At 34.7% G+C, this 23,341-nt stretch overlaps 2 protein-coding genes and 1 pseudogene across 4 annotated transcripts; 2 read left to right on the top strand and 1 right to left on the bottom strand.

Moving 5' to 3' along the window:
* Window positions 1–1,060: 1,060 nt before the first annotated feature.
* On the bottom strand, window positions 1,061–1,741 carry LOC102580630 (uncharacterized N-acetyltransferase p20-like; annotated as a pseudogene).
* On the top strand, window positions 1,416–12,284 carry LOC102580974 (folate-biopterin transporter 1, chloroplastic-like). Of its 3 annotated transcripts, none has more exons than XM_006350582.2 (10): window positions 1,416–1,494; window positions 5,527–5,806; window positions 6,731–6,960; window positions 7,562–7,626; window positions 7,715–7,877; window positions 9,778–9,926; window positions 10,006–10,251; window positions 10,334–10,502; window positions 10,599–10,691; window positions 11,710–12,284. In XM_006350582.2, the coding sequence occupies exons 2-10, from the start codon at window positions 5,728–5,730 to the stop codon at window positions 12,001–12,003; spliced, it is 1,488 nt and encodes a 495-aa protein (XP_006350644.1). In that variant the 5' UTR covers window positions 1,416–1,494; window positions 5,527–5,727; the 3' UTR covers window positions 12,004–12,284. The 3 variants fall into 3 exon arrangements, with proteins under 3 accessions (XP_006350644.1, XP_015165648.1, XP_015165649.1); XM_015310162.1 differs by lacking the exon at window positions 11,710–12,284 and adding an exon at window positions 10,833–11,698; XM_015310163.1 differs by lacking the exon at window positions 5,527–5,806 and having other exon boundaries at window positions 1,457–1,494.
* Window positions 12,285–14,270: 1,986 nt separating this feature from the next.
* On the top strand, window positions 14,271–22,893 carry LOC102580295 (folate-biopterin transporter 1, chloroplastic-like). The gene is made up of 9 exons (XM_006350581.2): window positions 14,271–14,502; window positions 16,427–16,656; window positions 17,501–17,565; window positions 17,654–17,816; window positions 20,093–20,241; window positions 20,331–20,576; window positions 20,659–20,827; window positions 20,924–21,016; window positions 22,263–22,893. Exons 1-9 carry the CDS (start codon window positions 14,424–14,426, stop codon window positions 22,554–22,556), a joined length of 1,488 nt encoding a protein of 495 aa, XP_006350643.1. The 5' UTR covers window positions 14,271–14,423; the 3' UTR covers window positions 22,557–22,893.
* The last annotated feature ends 448 nt before the right edge of the window (window positions 22,894–23,341 follow it).

Below are 23,341 nucleotides of genomic sequence, written 5' to 3'. Positions count from 1 at the left end.
GCTGCATAGGTAGAACAGTTCAAATCTTATCCTGAAAGTTTGAGGTGTTATAATTATTGAGTAATGGATCTTTATAAAAAAAATTGTATTTGAAAGTTTATAATTACAAATATTTATTTATAAACGGAATATGAATATGTGATTTATCAATGCATCGCCTTTTGATATTTTGATATCTTGTTTATGAACTATGACTTGATCATTTGGTAAGATTGTGTAAAAATTGAGAAAATTTTGATAGTTTTCACAATTAGTAGAGTTTTCATAATTAAGGGAAAAAATACAACTTAAGAAATCTAAATTACATGTCCAAACAAAACTTAAATTTTATATTTAATTTAATTTCATATCATGATTTCATATTGCATGTTCAAACTGATAAGATTCCCTGCTAAAGAAGTATCTTATTTGTCACTTAGTCACTATTTTATAGAAATATGATTAATTTTCAGAGGAAGTACATTTATTAAATATCCAAATAGTGGTATGATTGAATTTGCAACCATATTGATACTCTTGGGGATTGAGCTTGCTAGTTGTTACGAGGGAGCCTCAATATGGTTAGTCAATCTGTCAATCTCTACAAATGGCTTGCCCTATTTTTGTCAACACCTTCTTAATAAAACTTGTATTACTTCAGAAGGATTTTTATTATATTATTTTTATTTATATTTTAAGTATAATTTATTTTTATTGAATATTTACTCTATTTATATGCTATCATTTTATAATTTAAGTATTTATAATCTTCAAAAACAATTATTGTTAAGGATACAATGAAGTAGTTCAAAGGCATATCGAATGATCAAATGAAGTCTAAGGTAAATACTCCATGTTATATGAGGACAAAGTAAACTCACATATTGTTTGAGTAAATGCATAAATTTATTTTAAAATATCAGTTACACGCTTAAATTATCCACTTAATATACATTTCTATTATTTAAAAGTGAAGGTTTTGAGATGAGTTTGAATGAAAATCCATGCATTTTTTCTTTTGATTACAATACAATATAATACAATACCATATTTATACGATACATTATGAAACAATACGTAACCATCATTCAAACAGAACACTCAATGGTCTTGAAGAGCATCTGTAGATAGAAAGCTAAATATGACCATATCTCGTGAACTGCCCTTTATATTCCTGAACTTTCTTAGAACACCTTCTTTCAAGAATCCAGTTTTTTCCAACACCCTTTGTGATCCTTTATTGACTACATCCACAAAAGCCTCAACCCTCTCAAGATTTGGCCATTCTTCAAATATATTTGATACAGCAATTTTCACTGCCTTTGTGACAATCCCTTTACCCCAATATTTGTAAGCCAATACATAACCAAGCTCTGCTCTACAACTATCCAAACAACCAGAATTTGGTGTCACAGAAATTGCCCCAATTGCTCTGTTTTTAATGCAGATAACTCGCAACCATGGATGGAGAATTGCATTATTGTTGATGTAATCTAGAGCTTGGTCTTTGGAAGTGTAAGTATCTCAACTGCAAAATTGGCTGACTTTTTCATCTGTTGCCCATTCCATGAAATCATCCACATCTGACAGTTCAATTGGCCGCAGAGTTATTTCAGTGAATTCGTCATCGCTTTCTTTTCCTTCTGATTTGCTGCTTGTTTCATCCATTTTCTTAGTAAGAACAAAATTAAAGATATCAAAATTTGGGGAAGGAGACTTTGCAAGAGGGAAATTTATGATTGATAAGTGTGAGAGAAGGGCAGGGGCGGCTGGTAAGGCTTAAAAAAAAGTCTTTTGCCTTAGACCTTCAATTTTAGGGGGCCCCATTTTTTAGTTAATTAGGTAGGATTAAATTTAAAAAATAATATTAGAATTAAGACAATAAATGCAAAGGCCCCATTTTTTAGTTAATTAGGAAGGATTAAATTAAAAAAAAAATTTATTAGAACCAAGACAATAAATGCAAAACGGCTCAATGAAGTGATAGTATGATAGATATGACTATGACTTTTTGACTTTTCAATAAAAAGTTGTGTACTTTTTTTCTTTTTTTTTAATGTACAAGTTATTTATTTTTTTACCTTATTTTTTTCTAATTTTATTTCTATATATTCTATCATCCTCCCTTTTATTTCTTCTCACTTTCTTTTTCCTAATCTTACATTTCTCTTATTCAAAGCTTAAAAATTTACTCGTTCTATTGATAGTTTATATTTTAAATTTGGAGAAAACTATATTGCAGCAGCCTGATTCATTTTTGGAAATCAAGTCTTCATAACTTTTGAATTCAGTAATATCATTCTAATTTCTAATATTATTTTTGTTTTGTGTCTTATGTTTATTATATTTTTATTTGATATTGTAAATAGTGTTTAAATATTTGTTAGATTTTGATGTCGCTATAGATTAATTAAGAGGTTTAGTTCTTTTTTTTAAAACATATAGAGAAGAAGGATTTACAAGTACTATGATTTCGGCTAAGGAAATTGCATTAGAGATGAATATAGAACCTATATTTCGTAAGAAACGAGTAATTTATAGAAAATAATAATTTGATGAGAATGTTGATAATGAAATCACAAGATCTCTTGAAGAATCATTTAGAGTTGATTACTTCTTATACATAGTAGACCAAGCCATCTTTTCACTTCAAAATAGATTTGAACAATTTGAAGTATATGAAAATATTTTTGGTTTTCTATTTAGTGGGAAAAAATTGAGATCATTAGATGATTGAGAATTTGAAAAAAATATTGTCTTAAACTTGAATGTTCCTTAAAACATAATACTCACTCTGATATTGACGGTTTAGACTTATTTTCTGAATTAAAAGTGTTAAGGGAAATCATAAAAGTAGAAGACAATACTCTAATTGAGATACTCAATCAAATAAAAAGACTTGATTCATTTCCAAATGCTTACATTGCTTATAGAATATAATGTTAACAATTCCCGTAACAGTCGCCTCAGCCGAAAGAAGTTTGTCAAAATTAAAATAATAAAATATTATTTAAGATCGATAATGTCTCAAGAAAGATTAAGTGGTTTGGCTATATTATCGATTGAAAAAGAATTATTAGAAGAGATTGACTACACAAAAATTATTAACAACTTTGCATCTCAAAAAGCTAGAAAAATAGATTTAAAATAAAACATTTATAATTTTTTTTAAGGCCTCTAGTTTGATTTTGGCCTTAGGCCACCAACGGGTTTGAGCCGCCCCTGAGAAGGGGTCAATTTTGGGGGGGCCTTTTGATTATTCAATACTTGGGTGGCACGCAAGACATGCGAATTAAAAAAAGAAGAAGACATAACACATAAATATATCATTTAACTTGACTTCAGTTTCAGTTGTATATGTGTCCTTCAATTATGAGTGTGCACCTCCAAGTCTCCAACTATGAGTGTGTATAAATAGACGTATTGTGTCTGTTTAATTTTATACAAAGTTTAAATATTTACTTGTGCACACCTAAAATTAAATGACATAAATATCAGATGAAGCTAAATTTAAAAAATATATTTATGTATTATGTATATATATATATAATTTGATTTTTTGATCAGAAAGAAAATATATTTTAATACTACTTGTCAAGATCAATTCTCCACTGTTATTATAGGGATGGCAATGGGGCAGGGCAAAGATAGGGCGAGGCAGGGCAAGGGTTTAACGGGGCAAGATAGGGCACTACTTAAATGGGGCGGGGTAGGGCGGGGCGGGTCAATGCTAATATTTTTAAAACTTTAAAAGGGCAGGGCAGGGATGGGTTGTATTGGGCCAAAAGGCCCATTATTTTCAGCTGAGCTTTGGTTGATCCCAAAAATAAAATAATGCAGAATTGCATATTAACATTATAAATAATTGGTGATATTTAGTTTTTATTCTCCTCTTTCATTTTCATATTTTATTAGATAGACTTGGACTTTAAAAATAATTAAGATGTCGATATACAATAATGATTGATAATGCCCTATTATTAAAATGATTAAGTCACGTACTTTATTAAAGTTTTTGCTTCTATTTATTGCTGAAGAAATGCTAACAAAGATATAGAACAAAATATATTGAATTTTATAACTTAAAGATAAAAATGCAGACTCCAGAATTTTTTTCTTTTTTCCCTTTTTGGTTGATTTTCTAAAGATAGAATCTTTTTGGGTGTGTTTGTGTAGGTGGAGGAAAGTTTGTTTTGGACAATTTAAATAGTAGAATATTTTAAGTAAAAATTAGGCAAATGACATAGTATAAGAAAGAAATTACTTCCTTTCCCTACTCTTTCATTAATTACCAAAAATCCCTTTTTTTAGTGTTTTTCGGATACATAATATAGCAGCGCGGATACTTAAATTATTAAGTTGTTGTTATCAATTATTAAATTAATAGCAGTGTGAATACTTAATAACGGGCGGATACATAATATAGCAGCACGAATACTTTAATTAATAACGGGCGGATACTTCGGATGCATAATATAGCAGCGCGGATACTTTAATTAATAACGGGCGGATACTTAAATTAACGGGAGGATGCATAATATAGCAGCGCAGATACTTTAATTAATAAGGGCGGATACTTAAACTAATAAAGTATCCGATTAAGTTGAATTGGGGGGAAATAAGGGATTTTTGTATTTTAGTAAAATAGTAGGGAAATATTGAGAATAGGTAAAGAAGTGTTGTGTATTTAAGTAATTTTTCCATTTAATGGTAGATTTTTCTTTCATGATTTTCTTTGGTATTGACAATTGTTCTCCTTTGCCATTAAGAACAAGTATAAAGAATCAATAGAACATATAAAAAGTGCAAAAGTAACACTTAAACGAGGCAGGGTGTAGCGGGGCAGGGCGGGACGGGTTACAACATTGAAAAATTCTAAATATGGCGGGGTAGGGCGGGTTAAAATCTTTGCGGGTCGAGGCTTGCCCCGCCCTAACCCACCCCAACCCGCCCTATTGCCATTCCTCTGTTAACAAGTCACGTGACCATTTTCTCCATCCATTTCTATTTATATTTCTACTAGATAGGATATGCGTGCTCCGTGCGAGTGCCTATTGTTTGAATATATAACCAACTTTTGCTAGGTATGTAATAAGTTCGTGCAAGCAAAAAAATGGAGAATACTGTTTTCCATGGCACGAGGAATTTTGAAGAATAATAAATGTGGAAGAGCAAAGATGCAAGACCTGCCTTGTTTTTGAGTGACGGAGTCAGAATTTTCATTAAAAAATTTAAAATTGATAAAAATAGACACATGAAGTAGTCGAAGCAGGTTTGACATTTACTATATATACATAAAAAATTATTTCAACCATATATAAATAATATAATTTTTCACGGAAGGGTAGCAGAAGGTGGCTCCGCCCTTTGATGGCTGTGAAAAACACGCGGCAAAGAAAGAAGGAAGGGAGAAGGAAAAATTACGGAGCTACACTCTTGAATGTCCGAAGAAACTCCCAAATGATGATGTTAACTGATTCTGATTTTGATGAGGGCATGTGATTATCTTCCCTAAACATTTAAGTCAATTTTTGTAATTTCTGTCAGGTCAACTTGTGCTGCATTCACATTACCAGTCATTTGAATATTCCATAAACCAGAGGGAAATACGACCTACGAACGGAAAAATTAGTTTTATAATGGCTACGTTTAGCATTCTCCATCTTACCAACAATCTTGGCCTTCTTCTTCCTCTCTCCAATCTTCGCTGGAAACGGCATTCGATCGTCATCTCTACCTGACACCAAAATGTCAGTCACCGTTGCAGTGCCGGAAAACCCAGTCCAACAAGACAACGATGCCGAACCGTTGCTTGATTCTATCAATCGTAAGTTACCGCATATGTGGTTAATTCTACTAAGTTATTCTTACAGTAGGTAGATGCTGAAATAGAAAAGTAAAGTTATTGTATTACGGTTACAAATTCCAATTTTCAAGTAGATGCCTGTTCATTGTTATGATTTCAAGTTTGATAACTGTTTGTTAAAATACGGATACCAAATCAAGACGATTTATGAATTATTGATGTTATAGGAATTGATGGAAAACCAATCACAGCAATTTTCAGATGCCGATCTCAAGTAGTTTGGAACATATTATTACTTCAATTTGAGCTGTCCGCGTACCATTTTTGTGCTTGTAATATATTAGTAAACGGAACAAACTATTACTTCAAATTGAATTGTCTGCACCGCATTTCGTGGATGCAATATAGAATCAAGTCCCTCGCATGTACAAGAACCTCTAGAAGATTCTCTGTGGTGCTTTAAACATGTCAAACTAAGGAGACACGTGAGAATATTTACAAAGCAGGGAAAGCTCTGCCTTAAAGGTGTTGAGTGATTTGTGGAAGAGCAATCATAACTCTTTCATAGTGCTCATAATTGAAGGGGAAATGGATGTAGAGGATCACAACTAGTTCGGATTAAGGCTTAGTTGATTGATTGAATCTGTTAAGAATTCATCACCAACTTAATTAATAACTAAGACATTTAAAAGAAGGATTTAGAATATTCAAGTGATATGTGTGGTTTTCAGTGTAATTTTAGCAGATTTTTCCTTGCCTAACCTAGCCATTCTGGTTAAAAGTTTCTTGATATTGGCTATACCACATTCCTATGACAGGAATTTTCCACTAGGATGCACACATATCAGTATATTGGCATGAAAGTGGATAAGGGGTCATTCATGTTCACAGAAGTTGACATAGGTTCAATTATTTATGACATTTCCCTATCTGATCAATCTGCAGGAAATGGTGATCTCCTGACAACCACTAGCATCGAAGATTCTAGTTCATCTGATAAAACTGGCTCTCACAAGGAAAAAAATTCTATTAGCTCAGCCAGATTCTTCGGGGTGGAACTAACCCCCGATAACATTGCAGTTGCTATGGTATATTTTGTTCAAGGTGTCTTAGGCCTTTCAGATCTTGCTGTTAGCTATTATTTGAAAGATGACCTACACCTAGACCCTGCAGAGGTATGCCATCTTCTCGGGGAACACTTCTTTACATTGTCGGTTGAACTTCCACAAGCTTGTATTTTATCCGAAAGTGCTCATTTGAGTTGGAAAACTAATTATATTGTCCTTAATGTTTACATGGATTCTGAATCTAAAGATACATTAAGAGTCAGTTGCTTGAACTACAAGTTTATTTAAATGAAAATCTCCACGCTATCCTCTCCTTCTTTAGAAGTGTTATGTGTATGAGGTGCTTTTACCAATGGTATACTATACTTATGGTCATTCAACATTTTCTTATCTATTTTTTCTCAGATCAGTAAATAGAGTTGATTGGACAGTATGAATCAACCTGTGGGAATTTATTCATCCTCATCTACGGCCTGAAACCATGAAACTAGACATATCATTTTCAGAAATTGATTCATCGTTTTCTGTAAAGATTTTGAGTGTGATATTTCCAATTTACCAATCTTTGCCTCGGCATTTCTGACTTCAGTTGATAAAGAGCATTTTAAAATGGAAACTGTTTGACACGGTGTCAAATTTATTTTCTTTCAGTGGCACTTCTTCTTTGGATTTGAGTACAATGACTGACACATTATTTGTGGCTAACTAGACAGCTGTGATATCTGGTTTCTCATCATTGCCATTGCTTGCCAAGCCGTTATATGGATTCATTAGGTTAGATTCAGTTCGCATTTCATCCTTATTCATCTAACTAATTATTTCTAGTAATTAATTTTTCATGACATTGGTTTTGCTTTTATAGTGATTCCTTCCCACTCTTTGGATACCGGAGAAGGTCATATTTGGTACTATCAGGACTTTTTGGAGCTCTCTCATGGTTTTTGATGGCCACTTTTGTAGACAGCAAGTATGGTGCAGCTTTCTGCATACTTATTGGTTCTCTTTCTGTTTCTTTCTCAGCTGTCGTAAGTTCCTTTTGATTCTAGTTGGTTTCAGTTATTTGACTTGTGGTGTTAGGTTTGTTACCTAGTCACAATAATTCAAGCCTGCATGCTACGTTATTTATCTAAACTGTTTTTGACTTGATCAAGAGGTTGACAACAATCTTCTTGGGATCTGGACCTCAGAACTGGTGGACACGCTACGAGATTGTGAACTGGAATTCTGGAAACCAGTTTATTTACAGCTCCGTGCTGTAAAATTAATTCTCTTTGTCCTGCATCTATTCCAATGCATTATGTTCACAAGTTCTTGCTAGAGAATGTCCTGCATCTATTCCATTGCATTATATTCACAAGTTCTTGCTAGTTGCACCGTAGCTTGACTTGATTGAAGCAACTGTAAAAGCCTTTTGAAATTTAGAAGGAAGCCTGTCAGGTGGATCCTTGGAAAAAAGGGCCAGAGATAACGTCTGAGACTCTGAGACATTATCTGAAGTTAAAGTCTAGCAAACAGCCGTGTTGATATCAAAGGATAAGCATGATAAGTTTTCAAAAACTCAGTTATTCAATTAGATGACCACCTCATTGAAAGCTTTCACTATTAGAGAGAGCACACTTTTATTTACTCATGTATGACTTTAATACACCTTTCACATGTGGTCCAGATTTTTGTTTTCATGTGTCAAATGCATGAAATCTTTTTAACTTAAGGGTGGTAGTGAGACTTGAACTCCGGATCTCGGCCTGCTTCGGTAACAAATTCTGTTGTGTGACCATCTTCTAAAAGCTTAATTTGTTAAAGAGAACAATCTTTTATTTTCCTTCGTCTTCAACATCATTGAAAGTCCAAAAAACTTATTAAACTAATACAACCAGAAATTATGTATAAGAATAGTCAAAATCACATCTATAACCAGTGTTTTCTACAAAAAGACCATGTTTAACTCCTACGGTATATTGAACATGGTTTAGGCAGAGTGCGTTTTGTCCAACTTGTACAAGGAACATACACAACTATCTAAATGAAGTGTTTAAAGCAGCATGCACTTCACAGGCTGTATCTCTCTATCTGTGGGCTGTTATCGTTTACACTCAGAAGAAGTATGAACGAGAATGATCATATTAAAATGCGTTGTCTCTTTATTTTTGGGTTGTTGCTAATTTGAGTAGGCAAATGACCTGCTCATGGTTTCCGAACCTATAGTTTGCTTCGTTAAACCTTGTTAGACAGAGGTAACTATTTGTACGAAATGACTTCTCCAACCCTGACAAGTTATCTGTTCCACTTTTAATGCTGGCTTTCTGTGGACTATTGATGAATCAATCAAAATTTGGATCTCTTAAAATTATGTGATTTTTGTCGCTGAAATGTTATTGGCATCTGTTAACAGGAACTCTTTCCTCTGAGAAACATGGTAATTCTTCATTGTTGAAGGATGAGTATTTACATCACAGCCATAAGAATATAGAAGGTTATGATGCTGCCGCTTCTTATATTCTAGAAGAAAATGCATAACAGCGTAGCTTAGAGTGAGCTTTTATCATATTGACATGGAAGAACTCACCACCATGAAATTCTCAATGCAAGATATGGAAGTATATAAGGTGGATAAACTATTTAATCTTTCTGAGTTATATTATCAATAACTGGGGGCTAACTGGTGTCACAATCTATTGTGCTACTCATTGCCAGGGACCCAGCTCCTTCATCATCATTCATGTTTGTGTTGAGATATTGGCAATATTACATACCGGGGGTGTGGGAGGAGTAAAATTCTTGAGCTTGAATTTTAGTTGTTTTGCTGTTCAAATGGAATGAAGTTTATCTTTTGTTTTGCTTGTAGTGTTCCTCAAGTTGTTTTCCAGCTGGTATCTTCTTCTGTTCTCCAATTTATCCAGGATATAAAATTGAGGTATGATGTAGGTTGTGGATTCCATGGTCGTTGAGCGGGCACGTGATGAATCCCAAAGCATGTCAGGATCTCTTCAGTCACTTTGCTGGGGTTCTTCAGCATGTGGTGGAATTGTCAGTTCTTACTTTAGTGGATCCCTTGTGGAAGTTTATGGTGTGAGGTATGATATTTTTTCAGTCTGTTGAGAATTGTAGCCTGTGTTTTGGTTCAGTCAGTTAATTATGTTTTGGTTCCTCCAGGTCCGTCTTTGGTGTAACTGCATTACTTCCACTGATAACATCTGTAGTATCTTTACTTGTGAAAGAGGAGCCTGTACATGGCCCAGCAAGGGGTCTCTCTTTAGGCAATGACTTCTTTGAGAGTTCAAAAAGTAGCATTATCCAGTTATGGGGAGCTGTTAAACAGCCTAATGTTTTTCTTCCCACACTATTTATTTTCCTATTTCAGGCAACACCACAGTCAGGTTCTGCTACGTTTTTCTTCATGTATGCTCAACTTCAAGTCTCTTGTTCAGATTATTATTAAATGCAAGATGCAAGTTTTTTAACTGAAGTTTCTTGATTGCAGAACCAATAAACTTGGTTTCACTCCAGAATTCTTAGGCCGCCTTAATGTTGTTACTTCAGTTGCATCACTTATTGGTGTTGCGCTTTACAATGGTTTCTTAAAGAAAGTTCCTTTAAGGAAAATATTCCTTGTGACAACTATTATTGGTTCAGCTCTTGGGATGACACAGGTATCTGTCCCAAAATATCTTCTGTTTTACTGTGTCTTGCCTTTTGGCCCTATCTGGCGGTTTAGATTGACTTATGTGTAATCGACGTGTTGATAGGTTTTGCTAGTAACCGGATTGAACCGGAAGTTTGGCATTAGTGATGAGTGGTTTTCTATTGGGGATTCCTTGATCCTATCTGTTCTTGGTCAGGTAATCTTCTGTCTTTTACTGGCCTAGCTTTGGTTTACTTCTCAGACCGATTAACAATCTCTAGTTCTGTGATTTCACTTAAATATACACAGAAAGAACATTCTGAATGTGGAACTCACTTTGTAATCGAAATTTCTGCAGTTAATCACTGAAAAAAGAAGTGCATTGAAAGAACATATAGCACTTGATAGGACTAGGAATCATGGAACTGAAAAGAAAGTCATTACAATTAACTAAAGAGGGCATTTGGCTGACAAAAAGTAAGATTGTGATGGAACTGTTCTTCTATTTATGGGAAGATCAAAGTAGGTGACTGTAAAGCAGTTTTGGAGTTTTTCATGTCTGTAGATTGTGAGAACTCTACTCAGCAATAGATTTCAGTTACAAACTATAGGACTGGAATCCAGCAATAGATTCCAGTTAAGAACTATAATACTGAGCTGAAAAACCATAACTTGTGAATAATAATGTTGCACAGAAAGACCTAGGTAAGTAGCCATTACTTTTGATCCATGTGTTTTGTGTCACAATCAGTTCTAGTTGAAAACTTACTTGTACCAGATGTTTACACCGTACCAATGGATGCATAATATGTGTTTGAATATATACGATTATCATTTAACCATGGTAATATATATTCACTTTGTTGACTCACTTAATAACCATGATAACTTGAATTGGTTTGGGTGCAGATAAGTATTTAGTTAGGTAGACTGTTAGTTAAATGTTGAAGGATACACATACACCTATGCACACTTGTTAGTGCTTGAAATGTTACCAGAAAGTTCTAACTTTGTAAGATCCTTAAGGTCACTACATGGCTGTCCTATGAAATTTACCCATTTTTACTGTAATGCCAACTTTTGGGAAGTAATTCTAAAGCTCTACCAAGGAAGAAAAAGAGAGGGAAGCTCTAAATTTAGTTGAGGAAATCAGATTGATCAGTCGGTTTTGATTCTTTTGAGAGTGGTATTCTGGCAACTTTTTCAGGATTGTCTAACTTTATAATTTTTTTCAGGCTTTCTTCATGCCTGCTCTTGTATTAGCTGCAAGAATATGCCCACTGGGAATGGAGGCAACTTTCTTTGCAACCCTTATGTCCATAGCCAATGGGGGAAGTATCCTTGGGGGACTACTTGGTGCAGGTCTAACTCACATCTTTGGTGTCACCAAAGACAAATTTGACAACTTGGCTCTCCTAATAATTATCTGCAATCTCAGCACCCTGCTACCTTTACCACTACTTGGCCTTCTTCCTCGAGATGAACCTGATTCAGACGAGAATACTGATATTGAGATGACGCCTTATTAAATTCCTGCCTTTCTGCATATAACATGATGGCATGAAATTGCTAATGTGGCCTCAGACATGGTTGATCGTTTTCAGTTTTCACTGCAGCTTTTCGAGATAACAGTTGGAGAGATTCACTCATGTAATTAGTTACAATCTCAAGAAATCACTTGACACAAAAATTGTAGGGATTATTAATATTTACAGGTACCAATTTTTAAGGAACTAGTTGGATCGATTTTGAGGGGCTTCCAATATTGTAACATTGATACTACTGGATGAACAATAAATAATTTTTCAGATGTGATGTCTATGATCATTGCTGATTAAATGTTTGATGTCTATGATTTTTTCATACTCAAGGCTCAAATTCAAGATCTTTAATTAAAAAAGGAACAACTCTATTCTTTGCACCACATTTATTAATGGTGAAGTTTCATAAATTATTTTATTAACTTCTAAAAAACTTTTTCTAACCTCTACTTCAACTACTTTTTTTTTAATAAAGATATCAAAACTCCTTTATAAGTTCAAGTGGTATGTAAAAATTTATAAGTTTACCTACTTTGAAAGACCGTTATATTAAAAATTTCATATGATATAAGTTTGATAATTTTAATTTTGCTTGAATTTCGGTTATTTCTGACTAAGCAAGAAAGAAAGTTGTTGTGAAATAAATAGACATATATAATATTTAAAAATTAGATAACAACATCTAAATAAGGTAACCTCATAAGAATTTTAGTTCCTTATATAGATACTATAGTATTCCATTTCTTTTCGACACAAAAGAAATATATACTCCCTTTGTTCACTTTTCAAGAAATATATACACCAAATTTCTTCACGTGAACGGAGGGAGTATATAACAATCCAATGATGATGGCGAGTAAAGGATCAAAATCGTCCTTTATGTTTGAGTTAAGAATCAAAGTAATCCCTATCTTTTAACATGGAGCACTGATAGTTCTTCATGTTTCAAGAATTGGTACATTTTTAGTATTCTTTCAAACTTCCGTTTGATTTTTTAACGGGACTTTTTTTTGCACCGGAGAAAGTTTTTCTCGTCCCTCCAAATTCCTTTATCAAATCACTTCTATTTTCTCTTCCCTTTCTTCTTCAATCAAACTCCATAGTCAAAATTTCATTCTGAATTCCATTAAAAGCTTAGTCGATTCTTGGAAGCAACTATATTGTTAAGGCACAACAATGACAGAGAATCAACTCCTACTTATGGTGATATTAGTTTTTTGATCATTGTTATTGCTTTTTCGAATTCATGTATTCTATACATGTGAAACAAAAATTTGATAGAAAGATTAATAGAAAAATGGATAAACTTATATCATATATATAATAGAGAAGAAGACAGAAGAGAAGTACAAGAAAAATGAGAGTGTCAACCTAGAATGAAAAGACTTGTTAACGTCAGCAAGATTCGAAAAAGAAATCCTACGATGAGTACAATTACGAAAGAACATACAACTAGAGTTGATTACAGAGTATGTAGGATGAGTTTTTGTAGAACAATACTCTCCCCTCACTTGTTTTTATAAATAATAAAAAAACTATTTGTATATTTATATTGATTCTCGGAAGGAATTTCCTTCTTGTTGCTCAAAATTTCCTTCAATTTTTTATTTTTATTTGTATAATAGGAAAATCAAAGTTATGGAATTAGGGTTGGATACTACATAGAAGAAGGGGAGAATTTGATTTTCACCAAGTGAAAACTGAGTTATCGAAGAAGACGGTAAAATCTGATTTGCAATGGTGAAAAAAATTTATCATGTTTATATTTTCTCATGTGCAAAGAAAGGCTCTGTTAAAAAATAGACAGATGTTTGGAAGAATACTAACAGTGTCTCAATTCTTGAAACGTGGAGGATTATTAGTGCTTTCATGTTAAAAGACAAGAACTACTTTGATTCTTAACTCAAACATAAAGGACAATTTTGATCCTTTGCACGATGATGGCTAATGCTTATTGCTTCTCAAGATAAATTCTCCATCGTTTACAAGTTACATGATGATTTTCAGCATAGTTATTCTTAAGATTTTTTTTTCTAAAGATGGGAAATCAAAAAAATTATAATTGTGAAACTTCAAACCGAATTAAAAATCACAATCATAAAATATAAAATAATAATTAAAATAAACGAAAAATACTATAAAATATTCATATGATAAAAATATATTTGAAAATATTAATAAAAAAGTCGAAGATGATAAGTAAAAGTGAGCATAAAAAGTACATCAACCTCTCCAAGTCATTTTAAACACAAATTACGAACAGAAAAAAATAGTTTTAAAATGGGTACGTTGACATTCTCAATCTTACCCTTCACAAATCCAAGTTTGGCCTTGTTCTTCCTCTCTCCAATCCTCGCTCCGATTCGCCGGAAAACGGCATTCCATCGTCATCTCCACCTGACATCAAAATGGCAGTCACCGTTGCAGTGCCGGAAGACCCAGTCCAACAAGACAACGATGCTGAACCGTTGCTTTATTCTACAAATCGTAAGTTACACACACATAATTAACGATATGTTTGTATTACGCAATATAAGCGGTTAATTCTGCTAAGTTATCTTACAGTAGGTAGATATTGAAAAAGAAAAGTAAAATTATTGTATTTTATTATCTCATTTTCTAGGAAAGGAAATAAAATTACGCTTACAAATTCCAATTTTCAAGTATATGGCTGTTCTGTGTTATGATTGCAAGTTTGATAACTGGCAAATGAGATTGTATGTTGTGTACTGGAAGAAATGTCTTTTTGGTTAAATGTTAAATTTGTAAAAAGGGGTTAAAGGCAAGTGGATTAAGGTGGATTATGTTCATTTTCTTTCGGCCAAATCTCTGAGGGAGGAAATGAATACAAGAATTGATATTGCTCAAAGGAATAGGAAAATACAAGCAAGAAGAAGGTTCAGAGTTTTTTCCATGGAAGAGCTCAGAAGAGAAGATAAAAAGGTTTTCTTGGTTATTTATGTGATTTTCTGAATGCCCTCTCCTGCTTTGAGAGGGAGGGATCTTTTATAGGCCGAAAGAGTCGATCAGCCTTTTCAATGTGAAATAACTACTCGCTAAGCACTGAAAATTCTACTTAGTGGCACATGCCTGGACTATGACGTTGGGCTGGAGGCTGATTGGACGTAGGTTGGCGTGAGACTCTAGAATGATTGTTGGTCTATCTAAGGATCATTATGAGTGTGTTCCAACTGTAAAGTGATCCTTCCCCGGGAAGGGTCCTGTTGGCTTCCCCGATATGAAGCAGCCTTGGCTGTCTTGAGGCAGCACCAGGGATGATCCATCCAAATTTTCCTAAGCTGGAGTAAGCATCTCACCGGGCCTGACTTAATCACGTGTCACGGGCCAGCCCGTCCTTTTATCACACGTGTTTTTTCCCCCATACATCTGTTTGTTAAAATACGGGTACCAAATCAATATGGCTTAAGGCATAATCCATATTATTCATGCCATAGGAATTGATGGAAAACTGATCACTGCCATTTTCAGATGTGGAAAATGCTAAGCATTAACTGCAGCTCAAGTAGTTGTAACATATTATTCATTCAAATTGAATTGTCTGCGTAACAACTTTGTTCGTGTGTAGTATACAAGGAACAACTTATTCATTCAAATTCAATTGTCTGCATAGCATTTTGTGCATGTAATATAGAATTAAGTCCCTACTCCCTCACATGTTAAAAATTTCTAGAAGATTCTCTATGGTACTTTAAACATATCAAACTAAGGAGACACATGAGAATCTTTACGAAACAGAGGAAAGCTCTGCCTTAAAGGTGCATAGTGACACGTGGAAGAGCAATCATAACTCTTTCATAGTGCTCACAATTGGAGGGGAAATGGATATGGAGGATTACAACTAGTTCGGATCAAGGCTTAGTTGATTGATTGATCGGATATCCCACTTTCACAGAATGGGATTAAATTTTTATTTGTTATTTTCGATAACCAAGAAATCCCGAAGGACCAATGTGGCGCACACTTCGAAACTCAGTGGATTATGGGTCCACCCAGACCCATCTCTCTACCCTTCTCCACTTAAATACCCCTTTTTTTATCTGCGGCATGGTTAGAGTATTTGTGTATGTTCGGGATTGATACTTCAAAATGTTCAACTGTCTTAAACCCATGTGTGCTCTTAAGACGGAAGTGCAGCTACTCATTGAAATAAAACACATCAATCTGTTGTGTAATTTTAGTAGATTTTTCTTTGCTTAACCTAGACATTCTGGTTAAAAGGTTCTTGATATTAGCTACACGCCTACACCACATTCCTGTGGCCTACAATTTTCCACTATGATGCACAGGTATCAGCATATTGGCATGTAAGAGGATAAGGGGTCATCCATGTTAACAGAAGTTGACATAAGTTTGATGATTTATGAAATTTCCCTGTCTGATCAATCTGCAGGAAATGAGGATCTCCTGACAACCACTAGCAATGAAGATTCTAGTTCATCTGATAAAAGTGGCTCTCACAAGGAAAAAAATTCTGTTAGCTCAGGCAGATGCTTCGGGGTGGAACTAACCCCAGATAACATTGCAGTTGCTATGGTATATTTTGTTCAAGGTGTCTTAGGCCTTTCAGATCTTGCTGTTAGCTATTATTTGAAAGATGACCTACACCTAGACCCTGCAGAGGTATGCCATCTTCTCGGGGAACACTTCTTTACATTGTTGGTTGAACTTCCACAAACTTGTATTTTATCTGAAAGTGCTCATTTCAGTTGGCAAACTAATTATATTGTCCTGAAGTTTTACGTGGATTTTGAATCTAAGATACATTAAGAGTTAGTTGCTTGAACTACAAGTTTGTTTTAATGAAAATCTCCAGTTACCAATGGTTCATCTCATAAGTTTGCGTATTCTCCTCCTTTTCCGTCATGTCTCTCATTATGTAACTAGCTTGGGTTAAGGTATAGTTTTTGTTGTTGTATTTTTCTACATCTAGATTTCAGTAATGAACTTCAGGAACTATTTCTATATTAGTTTTTGTCTCCTTTTTGCCTGTTACATCATCATTCATCACAGAAAGTTATGTAAATGTAAATGTACTTATGCATTTATGTTTATGTATACGCACTATCCTCCTCTTCTTTAGAAGTGTTGTATGAGGTGATTTTACCAGTGGTATACTATACTTATGGTCATTTAACATTTCCTTATATATTTCTTCTCAGATCAATAAATTGAGTTGATTGGACAATATGAATCAACCTGTTGGCATTGTATTCATCCTCCTCATCTAGGGCCTGAAATCATGAAACTAGGCATATCATTTTCTGAAATTGTTTCATAGTTTTCTGTAAAGATTGAGTATGATATTTCCGTTTTACCAATCTTTGCCTCGGCATTTCTGTCTTCAGTTGATAAAGGGCATTTTAAAATGGAAACTGTTTGACACTGCCAATTTTATTTTCTGTCAGTGGCATCCTATTCTTTGGATTTGAGTACAATGACTGACACATTATTTGTGGCTAACTAGACAGCTGTGATATCTGGTTTCTCATCATTGCCATGGCTTATAAAGCCGTTATATGGATTCATCAGGTTGGATTCAGTTCCCATTTCATCCTTATTCTTCTAACTAATTGTTTGTAGTAACTAATTTGCCATGACATTGGCTTTGCTTTTATAGTGATTCCTTCCCACTCTTTGGATACCGGAGAAGGTCATATTTGGTACTATCTGGACTTCTTGGAGCACTCTCATGGTTTTTGATGGCCACCTTTGTAGACAGCAAGTATGGTGCTGCTTTCTGCATACTTATTGGTTCTCTTTCTGTTGCTTTCTCAGATGTTGTAAGTTCCTTTTGATTCTTGTTGGTTTCAGGTATTTGACTAGTGGTGTTAGGTTTGTTACCTAGTCACAATAATGCAAGCCTGTGTGCTACATCATTTATCTAAACCGTTTTTGACTTTATCAAGAGGTTGACAACAATCTTTTTGGGATTTGGACCTTCAGAATTGGTGGACGCGCTAAGAGATTGTGAACTGAAAACCAGCTTATTAACAGCTCCATCCCATAAAATTAATTTTTCTTTATCCTGCATCTATTCCAATGCATTATACTGACAAGTTCTTGCTAGTTACACCTTAGCTTGACTTGGATTGAAGCAACTGCAAAAGCCTTTTGAAATTTTGAAGGAAACCAGTTAGATGGATCCTTGGAAAAAGGGGCCAGAGATAAGGTCTGAGACTCTGAGACATTATCTGAAGTTAAAGTCTAGCAAACAGCTGTGTCGATATAAAAAGTTAAATATGATAAGTTTTTAAAAACTCAGTTATTCAATTATATGACCACCTCATTAAAAGCTTTGACTATTAGAGAGGGCTGACTTTTATTTACTCATGTATGACTTCAATATGCCTTTCACATGTGGTCCAGATTTTTCTTAATCATGGGTCAAACGTGTGAAATCTTTTTTTTTTATTCGAGAAATCCGTCTGTGACCCACCCTTTGGACCAATCACAACTTCTAAACTCGGTGGATAATGGTGTTAGCATGATTGGACAGATTCTAAATATCTGTACATATCTATGTTATAACTCTAAATAATTGTGTAATGATGATAGGAGATAGCATAGATTAATGTAGCATATTTTCAGAGATATTACAATTAGGAATAACATATATTTAGGGATATATAGCAGATTTTTAGGCATGTAAATCAGAATTCTTTCTATTTAATGGAAGAATTCTCATTTGAGAGAACTCATTCAGCAAAATTGACAAATGGGCCCGCCCCTCTACCCTTCTCCACTTAAATACCGGGCTTTGCTTTGCATGGTGTGGGGCTTGAACCTGTGACCTAAGCCACAAATCCTCCACCTTTTGCCACTCAAGCTAGGCCTTGGGGGCTCAAACATGTGAAATCTTTTTAATGAAGGGTGGTAGTGAGACTTGAACTCGGAATCTCTGCATGCTTCAGTAATATATTGTGTAGTGTGACCATCTTCTTAAAGCTTAATTTGTCAGTGAGAATAATCTTTTATTTGCTTACGTCTTTAACATCATTGAAAGTCCAAAAATTGTATAAAACTAATACAACCAGAAATTATGTATAAGAATAGTCAAAATCACATCTTTAACCAATGATTTCTACAAAAAGAACATGTTTAACTCCAATGGTATATTTAACATGGTTTAGGCGGATTGTTTTGTCCAACTTGTACAAGGAACATACACTACTATCTAAATGACGTGTATGAAGCAGCATGTGCTTCACAGGTTGCATCTCTCTATCCGTGGGCTGTTATCATTTACACTCAGAAGAAGTATGAACGAGAAGATCATATTAACATGCGTCATCCCTTTATATTTGGGTTGTCGCTAATTTGAGTAGGCAAATGACCTGATCATGGTTTCCGAACCTATAATTTGCTTCGTTAAGGTTAACCTTGTTAGACAGAACTCACTATTTGTACCAAATGACTTCTCCAACCCTGACATGTTGTCTGTTCCACTTTTAATGTTAACTTTTTGTGGACTATTGATGAATCAATCAAAATTTGGATCTCTTAAAATTATGTGATTTTTGTTGCTGAAATGTTATTGGCATCTGTTAACAGGAACTTCTTCCTCTGAGAAACATGGTAATTCTTCATTGTTGAATGATGGGTATTTACATCATAACCATAATAATATAGAAGGTTATGATGCTGCTGCTTCTTTTATTCGAGAAGAAAATGCATAATTAGTGTGAGCTTTTATCATATTGAAATGGAATAACTCACCATCATGAATTCTCAATGCAAGATATGGAAGTATATAAGGTGGATAAACTATTTGATCTTTCTGAGTTATATATCAGTAACTGGGGGTTAATTGGTGTCATAGTCTATGGCGCTACTCATTGCCAGAGACCCAGCTCCTTCATCATCATTCATGTTTGTGTTGAAATCTTGGCAATATAACATACTTGGGGTGGGTGGGGAGGGGAGACAAAAATTTTGCTGCTCAAATGTATGAATTTTATCTTTTGTTTTGTTTGTAGTGTTCCTCTAGTTGTTTTCCAGGTGGTATCTTCTTTTGTTCTCCTATTTATCCAGGATATAAAATTGAGGTATGATGTAGGTTGTAGATTCCATGGTTGTTGAGAGGGCACGTGGTGAGTCCCAAAGCATGTCAGGATCTCTTCAGTCACTTTGCTGGGGTTCTTCAGCATGTGGTGGAATTGTCAGTTCTTACTTTAGTGGATCCCTTGTGGAAGTTTATGGTGTGAGGTATGATATTGTTTCAGTCTGTTGAGATATTGTAGCCCATGTTAATCTGAGCAATGTTAATGTTCGGTCAGTTAATTATGTTCCTCCAGGTCTGTTTTTGGTGTAACAGCATTACTTCCACTGATAACATCTGCAGTATCTTTACTTGTGAAAGAGGAGCCTGTACATGGCCCAGCAAGGGGTCTCTCTTTAGGAAATGGCTTCTTTGAGAGTTCAAAAAATAGCATTATCCAGTTATGGGGAGCTGTTAAGCAGCCTAATGTTTTTCTTCCCACGCTATTTATTTTCCTATTTCAGGCAACACCGCAGTCAGGTTCTGCTACATTTTTCTTCATGTATGCTCAATTTCAAGTCTCTTGTTCAGATTATTATTAAATGCAAGATGGAAGTTTTTTAACTGAAGTTTGTTGATTGTAGAACCAATAAACTTGGTTTCACTCCAGAATTCTTAGGCCGCCTTAAGCTTGTTACTTCTGTTGCATCACTTATTGGTGTTGCGCTTTACAATGGTTTCTTAAAGAAAGTTCCTTTAAGGAAAATATTCCTTGTGACAACTATTATTGGTTCAGCTCTTGGGATGACACAGGTATCTGTCCCAGAATATCTTCTGTTTTATTGCGTCTTGCCTGTTGGCCCTTTCTGACAATTTAGATTGACTTATATGTAATCGACGTGTTGATAGGTTCTGCTGGTAACCGGATTAAACCGGAAGTTTGGCATTAGTGATGAGTGGTTTTCAATTGGGGATTCCTTGATTCTATCTGTTCTTGGTCAGGTAATCCTCTGTCTTGGTTCTGTCTTTTACTAGCCTAGCTTTGGATTGCTTCTCAGATCGATTAACAATCTCTAGTTCTGTGATTCCCTTAATATACATAGAAAGAACATTCTGAATTTTGAACTCACTTTGTAATCCAAATATTTGCAGTTAATCACTTAAAAAAAAGAAGTGCATTGAAAGAATATATAGCAATTGACAGGCTCATAACAGTCAACATGGAACTGGAAAGAAACTCATTACAATTAACTAAAATGGGTATTTGGCAGATAAAAAGTAACATTGTGAAGGAATTCTTCTTCTATTTATTAAAAGATCAAAGTAGTAGACTGTAAAGCAGTTTGGAATTTCGTGGACAGAAAACACTAGGTGATTCTTCCCATCTGTCCTAGCCTTGGTGGATAGAGTTACTTGGTACCTGTTGCTAGTGGGAGATAGCACGTATCCCGTGGAATTAGTTGAGGTGCCCAAAAGCTGGCCCGGACACCACAGTCATTAAAAAAAATAAAAAAAATAGTGTTGCACATAAAGATGTAGGGAAGTAGCCATCGCTTTAGATCCAGGTGTGTTGTGACACTATCAATTCTAGCTGAAGAAATTACTTGTACCAGGTGTTTACATTATACCAGTGGATGCACATGTGTTTGAATATATACAATTATCACTTAGCCATGATTCATTAATATATAGTTTCACTTCGTTAAATCACTTAGCCATGATAACTTGTATTGGTTTGGTGTAAACACCCGGTGCAGATAAGTATTTATGTTCTGGCCTTTCTTTTTTCTGTTTTTAGCTATTTTTAGTTAACCTCTTATAGCTATTTTCTTTTTCATACTTTCATTATCTTTTATTTGGACTCTTGCATTAATTAAGAATCTAGTCTAGATTCAAAGTGTTGGCTAAATTGATTAATAGTCTTACCTTAATTAAGAGGCAGGCTACATAGGTTAGGGACTGTTAGTTAAATGTTGAAGGATACACCTATATCACTTTGTTGGTACTTGAAATGTTAACCAAAAGCTCCAACTTTGTAAGATCACCACATGGTTGTCCTAAGAAATTTACCCTTTTTAATGTAATGCCAACTTTCGGGAAGTAATTCTTGAGTTCTACAAAGGCAGAAAAAGACGGAATCTCTAAATTTTGTTGAGGAAATCAGATTGATCAGTAGGTTTTGATTCTTATGAGACTAGAGGATATTGGTACCCTTTGTCTGGATTGTCTAACTTATACTTTTTTTCAGGCTTTCTTTATGCCTGTGCTTGTATTAGCTGCAAGGATATGTCCGCTGGGAATGGAGGCTACTTTCTTTGCAACCCTTATGTCCATAGCCAATGGGGGAGGTACCCTTGGGGGTCTACTTGGTGCAGGTCTAACTCACATCCTTGGTGTCACCAAGGACAAATTTGATAACTTGGCTCTCCTTATAATTATCTGCAATGTCAGCTCCCTACTGCCTTTACCACTACTTGGCCTTCTTCCTCGAGATGAACCTGATTCAGACGAGAATACTGATATCGAGATGACACCGTATTAAATTCCTGCCTTCTCTGCATATAACATGATGACATGAAATTACTAATGCGGCCTCAGACATGGTTGATCGTTTTAACTGCAGCTTTTCAAGATACCAGTGGGAGAGGTTTTTTACTCAGTAGGTGAGAACTCACTTATGTAATTACTCACGATCTCAAGACATCACGACACAAAAATGTAGAGATTAGTAATATTTACTAGTACTAATTTTTAAGCTAACACACATACAGTAGTCCTATATTTTTTTACTTCAATTCTCTCAATTAAATTTTAGTAGTAATTGTTTGTAAATGGATCAATATGATTTTGAACGTGGAATTGATGTCAGGTTAATAATATTTTTACCCTGAATTCACCAATTTTACCAAAAAAGTGGGGACATGTAAAATTATTTTACTTTCTTTCGACCCTTAAATAAGAATTGTGGGGAAGGGGAGGGTAGAAGCATTCGATGGAACTGGTGAACTATACTTATTTCTGGGTAGATGTGTGGATAGAGGGTTCGTGGTACCTACTGCCCACCCTTCCTTATCTCCTTTGAGAACTATGTGAATGAATAGTGGACTCGTAGCTTCAATTTACAAAATCAAGGTTGTTGCCTTGCTGAGAAGATAACTATATGCTATTGTTATTTCTTTCACTATTGAGATGGACCTTCTTACCACTACTTCTGCATGTAACTATTATTTTGTTGTGTTTCCATCTCTAAAGCTAGCTCGTCCTCCTCTTTTTCTTTATGATAGAATCCCCTTGATCCTTCTTACATAACATTCTTGATTGCCTCTA

Source organism: Solanum tuberosum, unplaced genomic scaffold (assembly GCF_000226075.1).
Source record: "Solanum tuberosum cultivar DM 1-3 516 R44 unplaced genomic scaffold, SolTub_3.0 scf00125, whole genome shotgun sequence".
NCBI lineage: Eukaryota > Viridiplantae > Streptophyta > Magnoliopsida > Solanales > Solanaceae > Solanum > Solanum tuberosum.
This window is presented reverse-complemented; position numbering and strand designations above follow the sequence as displayed.

Coding starts and splice junctions, on each gene's coding strand:
- LOC102580974 (XM_006350582.2), top strand. CDS start 5,728: ATGTCAGTCACCGTTGCAGTGCCGGAAAACCCAGTCCAACAAGACAAC. Junction 5,807..6,730: donor GTTGCTTGATTCTATCAATC/GTAAGTTACCGC, acceptor ATCAATCTGCAG/GAAATGGTGATCTCCTGACA. Junction 10,692..11,709: donor TCCTATCTGTTCTTGGTCAG/GTAATCTTCTGT, acceptor AATTTTTTTCAG/GCTTTCTTCATGCCTGCTCT.
- LOC102580295 (XM_006350581.2), top strand. CDS start 14,424: ATGGCAGTCACCGTTGCAGTGCCGGAAGACCCAGTCCAACAAGACAAC. Junction 17,566..17,653: donor CCGTTATATGGATTCATCAG/GTTGGATTCAGT, acceptor TTGCTTTTATAG/TGATTCCTTCCCACTCTTTG. Junction 21,017..22,262: donor TTCTATCTGTTCTTGGTCAG/GTAATCCTCTGT, acceptor ACTTTTTTTCAG/GCTTTCTTTATGCCTGTGCT.